Source organism: Helianthus annuus, chromosome 6 (assembly GCF_002127325.2).
Source record: "Helianthus annuus cultivar XRQ/B chromosome 6, HanXRQr2.0-SUNRISE, whole genome shotgun sequence".
NCBI classification, from domain to species: Eukaryota; Viridiplantae; Streptophyta; class Magnoliopsida; order Asterales; family Asteraceae; genus Helianthus; species Helianthus annuus.
This window is the reverse complement of record NC_035438.2, coordinates 46,255,267-46,262,883: the sequence shown is the minus strand read 5'-3', so window position 1 is coordinate 46,262,883 and position 7,617 is coordinate 46,255,267. Positions and strand designations below refer to the sequence as shown.

The 7,617-nt window shown below is 32.1% G+C and overlaps 1 protein-coding gene across 4 annotated transcripts; it reads right to left on the bottom strand.

The window, feature by feature from the left end:
- Positions 1–1,205: 1,205 nt before the first annotated feature.
- On the bottom strand, positions 1,206–5,425 carry LOC110865405. 4 transcript variants are annotated; one of them, XR_004860806.1, is made up of 6 exons: positions 5,211–5,425; positions 3,325–3,391; positions 2,396–2,562; positions 2,169–2,226; positions 2,027–2,095; positions 1,206–1,619 (listed from the first exon to the last, which is right to left on the bottom strand). XR_004860806.1 is itself a non-coding variant. In XM_035974564.1 (5 exons), exons 1-5 carry the CDS (start codon positions 5,337–5,339, stop codon positions 2,079–2,081), a joined length of 438 nt encoding a protein of 145 aa, XP_035830457.1. In that variant the 5' UTR covers positions 5,340–5,425; the 3' UTR covers positions 2,022–2,078. The 4 variants fall into 4 exon arrangements, 1 of the variants encoding a protein (XP_035830457.1); XR_004860807.1 differs by having other exon boundaries at positions 2,169–2,223; XR_004860808.1 differs by lacking the exon at positions 5,211–5,425 and adding an exon at positions 3,664–4,025.
- Between the last annotated feature and the right edge of the window lie 2,192 nt (positions 5,426–7,617).

Here is a 7,617-nt window from a genome sequence, read left to right as displayed (position 1 = left end):
TCTATGTTAATGGATGATATTACAGACGGGGCTTTCTTCTTGTGGATGGTATCTACCCATCATGGTCTGTTTTTGTGAAAGCTCCTTCATTTCCTGTCGAGGCTAAAGAAAAGGCGTTCAAAAAGTTGCAAGGATCGACAAGAAAAGATGTTGAGAGTGCTTTTGGTGTTTTAAAGGATAGATGAGGCATTCTAAGCCGACCGGTTCGTGTGATGAATAAGAAATCAATACATAGCATAGTATATGAATGTATCATATTGCACAATATGTTAATTAAACAATACGGACGTGCAATATCTCCAGATTGGGTGCCGGATCCTCCTACACAAGTTCACGTTCCCGAAAATATCCAACAACAGTTACGTGATGAAGAAACTCAGTTTTGGTTGAGATACGATTTAATCGAACTAGTAGGTTCTTTAGGTTTGGAATTTTCTAATTCGGTCGAGGAGTAGAGTTTCTTTATATATATTTTTTTAATTGTAGTCTAAAATATTATAATCTAAAATATTTCTAGTATGTTTAATTGAACTAGTATGTTTTAATTTAAATGAAATTTATAATTTATAATTTTAGTATTTTATTGTTAATTTACAATTTAAAAAAAAAAGTTGTGAGTGATGGAATTCATCACAAGTGATGACCATTTCTACTAAAAAAGGTTGTGAGTGTTGGAATAATGGTTGATGACATGACAGAACTTGATTGAATGTTGTGAGTGATGGAATTTGTACAAGTGATGACCACCCCTACCCCTCTTACCCAAAAACCATTTCACAAAAACTTCTTTTTCAAGAAGTTAATAAGTCATAAGGGCACCCGGGGCACCTTCGGGGACCACTTTTGCCGAGAGGGGAGTGCCGCTGTCAAGGCGGGGAGCCAAAATCGGGGACCATGATCGGGGAGAAGGCACCGAAGAGGGGAGGAGAGAGAAGGTGGGCCCCCCATTCAATCAACCAATGAATTTTTTTTTTTAATAAAAAAAACAAGTCACCTAAGAGGGGAGTGCCGCCATCAAATTGAGGTGTGAGATAAGTTTAAGAGGGGAGTTGACGTGGCATAACCTGATTGGGTGTGCGTAAGAGAGGGGACTCCCCTCTTAGGGGAGTGCCCCCCTCACCCTAATAAGAAAGTAAAATAAGCTCATCCAAACATGGCCGTAATAACTAATAAAATATCAAGATTTGACATTAATTAAAATAAGATATTGGTAAAACTTAAGAACTTATCGAACATTAAGATAGTATAACTTACACGCAACATCAACTTTCAAGTCACAATCTCCATCAAAGGAGCGATTATTCTATGCTAAAAAAAGCTACATGACCAGCATATCATATACATTATACATATATAAACAGTTTTAATAAAAACTAAATATTTAGTTTTAACTGTTCCAACTATTCATTCATTTCGTATGCACAAATAGAGATTGGATCTTAATGCATCTTTTTGGATGCATTAACTTCCATTTTCAAATGTGCATTTAAAATGAGCCATTAAGAATAGTGTTTCCATTTTTTAATGAACATTTAGTTTTTATTTGATACTGAATATATATGGAAACACTATCATTTGTCCTATAGATCATCGAGCTATCCTTTTTTCTCCACTCTTACCTGCAAATAATAAGATTAGACCGAATAACATATTTATTTATTATATATTTATTTAAGAAACCAACTAGCATGAATACCAACTTATGTCTTTTTTTATAATTTCTTTTATTTAATTTTAATTTTTTTTCTAATAATTTGCATTCATTAACCTTTAAAAAATTATAGTATAAATATTCAGTTATGTTTAATAAAACAAGTGTCGATATCTTTTCGTGCGCATCATGCAGGGTATTTCCACAACTATAAGCAACATTGCTTCTTTCATGAATGTGATCTTAGAAATTTAGAGGGGTACTGCCCAAACACTACCACACAAAGCAGTATTAGCAACGGTTTTAACGAAAGTTAGAAACCGTCAGCAAATGGTAAACGCACATTTGTTACAAGCATTGAAAAACAAAACTTACCTAGTAACCTCAGTTTTGTTTCGTCATATAGATAGTAGTGTGGTCCTAACTCCTAGTAATACAGTGATCCTAAAATCAGGATAACAATAATGTAAGTTACTGAAAACAGTCAACTTTTGTTATGGATTGTAGCATATCTTACCCTGCCACCAGTTTCCTCGTGACGCACGCCCATCATCTTCTCCATCTTTGGTGTACTGCTGCAATCACAAACAGTTTTTAGTGTTTGTGACTGATGAAAATTACAACTCTTTCTAGTGGATGTTACCCATTTGTCCATATTGCCACCACTATTTGACACTTATTAGGGTTTTCTTTTTGTAGACTTTCAACTGTATAAATATAAAGTGTATGATTGCATTGACTTACTGTTGAATGTCCAGGGTTGTTCTTTGTAATACAAGGATTAGTGTAGATATCTTGACCACCATAGTATATTGAGGAGCTGAGATGACACGGTTGTGGTGTTTCTTGCTGATAAAACGGACTCGTATCCGCCTTTAGATTCGGACTCCTGTCTTCATTATCCACAGAAGCTGGATGGAAAATAATTATGTATTGTAAGAGATTAGCTGAAAACTAAATGGAATAATGTAGGTAACCCCACAGATTATGTAGCCGGTTCACATCAGTCTGACCAGTCAGTTCGGCCCGGTTTAGATAAAGAGTGATGTGTATACAATAATTTGACATTCAAGAGAAAGGGAATGGATATACTTTTACCGTGTAGGTATCTTTTTTCATTAGTATGTATGGAATAGATACTTTTTCAATGCATAAAGACATAAATGTAAATAAAATGTATTCTTGATTTTCTAGGCTTTGAGTTTATGTTCATACGTCAACCAAGAGCATAATTAGTAGATAGTAAAGGTTCTTTCTTTTATCTTGTAAGGTAACATAGATTCACTAGCAACTGATTACACATGACATGCGCGCAAGTAGGATGTTTGATTACAAATAACTTTTAATCCACTATTATAAGATCATATTGGTCATGAATAATACAACTTATAATCATATTGAATATATACTTTCTATTTATTAAACAGAAAAATATTAATTGAATATATCCACACTAACCTGATGACGACAACGACGCCAACGACAATTGACAATTGATAGTGATAGTGATAGTGATAGTGATAGTGATAGTGATAGTGATAGTAATAGTAATAATAATAATAATAATAATAATAATAATAATAATAATAATAATAATAATAATAATAATTCACGTCACGTATCAGCGCAAAATAAAAAATAGAAGTATAAGGTACTCTTACGTATGGTCTAACCTTGTCTAGATGCAAAATCATAGTTCTTCTCGGCCTCTTGAGATTTTATATGGTCCCTTATATAAGCCTATAAAGAAACCGACATATAAAGATCGACATTCAGTTAAGTAATACATATATTTCTAAAAAGTCAATTTTGCGTGCAAGTGTAAACAGATTTTAAAGACGATGCTTTAAATTTAATGTGTGTTGTGGTTTCACTTTAATGCTAGCCGCTCTCTACCTCAGTGTCACATCATATTTATACAATTTTCATGCATAGAGACGTGGTTCCACTTTTCACATCTAAACTCCACGCCCATTCAATAATAAAAAAAAAACATAAAAAACTCACTTTACCTCGCCCAATGGTCGTCCCCCACGCCACACACCCACCTTCCAAGACAACCCTCATCATCATGGAGGTCTCCGGGCCAACCAACCATGCGCATGGTCCACAACATATGGGGGCGGTGTTCCACGTTGTGGTCAAGGTGCCACATCAACGCACACCCCTTTCCACTCCTCCACACCCAAAGGTCTTATAAGGCTACAACCATTGGTGACCAAAAGCTTGGTTGATTGGCCAAAAAGTGAAAAAAAAAATCATTTAAATCTCACGACCAGGTTGTGTGGTGTCAACTTTGGTAGGGGATTTTTTTAATATTTTGAAGATGCCACACGTTGGCTAGTGAATGTTTACTTTTATAATTATGTTTTCATTTTTGTTTTATAACAATTAATTCTACCTAAAACATGATTTTCATTAATAACTTTTTAATATTTAATTATTAAAAAATCTGAAAACACAGTATTGTTTGACTTTTTTTTTTGTGAACATATCGATGTAAATTTTATCAAAAACGAGTTTTTTAATTAATTTTTTTTATAAAAAAATGCATTATCTTTGTTTTTCCATATGTTTGATAAATGTATGTGTTTTTTTTTATTAAAAGATTTCTTATATTGTTGTTATCTATTTTACTTTTAAAACAAATCGATGTCAAATGAAAATATTAATTGTAATTATTTTTAACACATTTATGGATAAATAATAAGCAAAATATATATTTAATAAAAAATGTTTTAAAGGTTGGGTTGTGAATGTGAGTAGAAGGTTGAGGTAGGTTGGGTTGTGTTGTGTAAGTGGAAAAGAGAGAAATTAGTTTTTTTATTAAAAGGTTAGGTTGAAGAAGGTTATGGATGAATATAGCCTAAATTCATTATGTTTCAAAATTTTAGCCATGATATGATATGTGTGTATAAAACCATGTATAATAAATTTAAAACATGACTAAAAATATTTTTTACACCTTTTAGCCAAATTGACTTTTTAGCCGAATTCAAACTAAGCCTCGTATTACCAAAAAGAAAAATAATAACATTAATAATAATAAATTAAATAAAAAATAAAAAACATATTTTCAGCAAATGTGCGGTGTCTTGATGTGGAAACTTCAAATGAATGCTAGATATGAAATAATAATAATAATAATAATAATAATAATAATAATAATAATAATAATAATAATAATAATAATAATAATAATAATAATAAATTTTGTTTTTTTCCATAGAAATATATAATTATACTTAACATTAATTTACGTTTATAACAATTTTATTCTAGTTTCACCAAACAACAAAAATTTATTAGGCTTTGATCAGTTGTAACTTTTAGTTAACAAGCAACTCGAAATTCTTAAATCAGCAACCAATTGCCCAAACCTTCACAGGCTTTCGATTAAACACTTTTCCTTCACTTCAAGCACCGTAAAAATTCAATCACGAAGTCAAAACCTCCGGAATTACTTGTCGATCAAAATTCAAATTCAATAGTGATCTGTTACCAACCACATATGTTTCTCATACAACTGAATCGGAAAATGAAAACGATGTAAGCATACCTTTGAGGGAGGGGGGAAAATGGAATGAAAGAGACCAGAGGAAGATGAAGCTGGTGATTCTTTTGATCCGAAAAGGTCATTTGTGAAGGAAGAATAAGAAGAAGAAGTTGCTTTCTTTTTGCCGTCCATGGTGGATAAAATAGCAAAACAGAAAGAAAAGAAGATGCAGAACAACACGTGAAAGGAGGGCGGGGAACTGCAACCGTTGGCTTCTGTTGATGTTTTATAAGCCTAGGATGTACAAGGTTTAATGCTAAAGGTACAAGTGTGTGTGTGTTTGATTTTATGTTTTTTTTTCTAATTTATGTTATTTTAATAAAGTCGCTCAGTTCTGTTTATAAAGAATAAAATAACATGAACTAAAAAAATGTTATGGGATTTGTGATGGAAGAAAAATTGTTTTCATGTGTTACAAAAATATATTAACAATTGTGACTATAGTTTTTTCTGCATTTGTATCTTATTTAATAATTTTTTTAAGTATATTATATAAAACGCATCCAATAACCTTTGTGTATTTATTTATTAATAACAGACCACATAAGAAACCTGTTTGGTATGAACCAATATGGTGCCACTCACTTGAATTATTTGGGTCAATAGTTGACAAGTTGAAACTAAATGGAACTAGGGGTGTGTGTGTGTGGAGTACTAAGTAGAAAGGTTTTTTTTTTTTTTTTCTTTTTTCTTTTTTGTATAGAAGGTAAAGAAGGATTGTAATTTCATATATATCTTTTTAAGTGTTAAAAGTATCAAATTTTTACATATTATACTATATAACTTGTATTTTGATAAAATATGATATGTTATAAATTTAAATGGACATATATAAAATTCATTGTGGCGGCAAGTTGTAATTAATAACAACGTAAATTATGTCTTAAGAAAAGATAAATGCAATTCAATTTTTGACTGTTTTATTTTAATACATATGAAAAATATATTATACCAATTCTTTAGTTTTTAATATACTTAAATAATTTCATTTTTAAAATACTAATTTAAGTATCTAACTTCTTATTAGTTCTCCTGTATTACCTATATATTAAAAATGAGTAAATTAAAAGTTTTGTCCTTTATGTTTGTCTTAAATTTCAGTCATTCTCCTTTACCTTTAAAATTGATGACTTTTCTGCTTAATGTTTGAAAATGTTGCACGGTATGTCATTTAGGGCAAACCCAGTTATAATTTTCTGTTAAGTTATGTTATGTGCACTGCACATGAGGGTAGAACGGTCATTTCACATCCCCACTTGTGTTTCCCCCCTTTTAATACCCTGATAACACCCCCAATTCATCACTTTTATAAATTAGGGCTCAACATCACCCACCAAATTAGGGTTCGTCAGCCATAATCATGGTGAACTTCCATTGTGACAACAACAAAAATAAAATCATAAAATATCTACTTACAAAACACACAAACCATTCATCCCTAACATCCCTCTTAATCCTCTACAAATCCAAACATACAAACATGGGGGACTATCCACATTCATTGCCCACGTGCACACTCTCCTCCTAATATTCTTCACCGTCCTCGTACTTGAGCTCATAATATTATTTCGATCAGTCGCCGGAACCATCGGTTACTCCACCGAAGACCACCCAATCACCACTGCACAGTACCTTAAACTGATCGAAGACGAAAACCCATGTGGCAGGTACAAAGTTGTTGGAGGAGAGAGCAAAGATTGTTCAGTTTGTTTGTCGGTGTTGGAAGATGGTGATGAGACTAGGAGGTTAAAATGCCTAATTTGGTGGGTGATGTTAAGCCCTAATTTACAAAAGTGATGAATTGGGGGTGTTATCAGGGTATTAGAAGGAGGGGAAACACATATGGGGAGCTGAGGTGAAATGACCGTTCTACCCTCATGTGTGCAGTGCACATGACATAACTTAACAGAAAATTATAACTAGGTTTGCCCTAAAGGACATAACGTGCAACATTTTCAAACATTAAGCACAAAAGTCATCAATTTTAAAGGTAAAGGATAGGGCCTGAAATTTGAGACAAACATAAAGGACAAAGCTTGTAATTTACTCTATTGAAAATTAAACGTAATGAATAGTAACATCACCTTTGAGCTCATGGCACGTAGCACCGCATGAAATTGCACCGTTTAGATTGTTTTTCATACATGTGGTAAATAAATTGTATTTCACTTTAATGAGGTTTTATACCCACAACAATCTCTTTTGCTTTCTTTTTTATCTTTTTTTTTTTTTTTTTTTTGTAATGAATGAATTGTAACATCTAAAATTAACTTGGATATTTAAAGTATAGATTAGCAAATAGTATCAAATCCTGTAATCAAACCGGTATCATAGCGGTATCAAATTTACTATATCGAATCATTTTCGTGACCAATTTGGCACTCACCTTTTGGCATTTTTAGAATCGTTA

Coding starts and splice junctions, on each gene's coding strand:
- LOC110865405 (XM_035974564.1), bottom strand. CDS start 5,339: ATGGACGGCAAAAAGAAAGCAACTTCTTCTTCTTATTCTTCCTTCACA. Junction 3,392..5,210: donor TTTTCCCCCCTCCCTCAAAG/GTATGCTTACAT, acceptor GTTTCTTTATAG/GCTTATATAAGGGACCATAT. Junction 2,227..2,395: donor ACAACCCTGGACATTCAACA/GTAAGTCAATGC, acceptor TTGTGATTGCAG/CAGTACACCAAAGATGGAGA.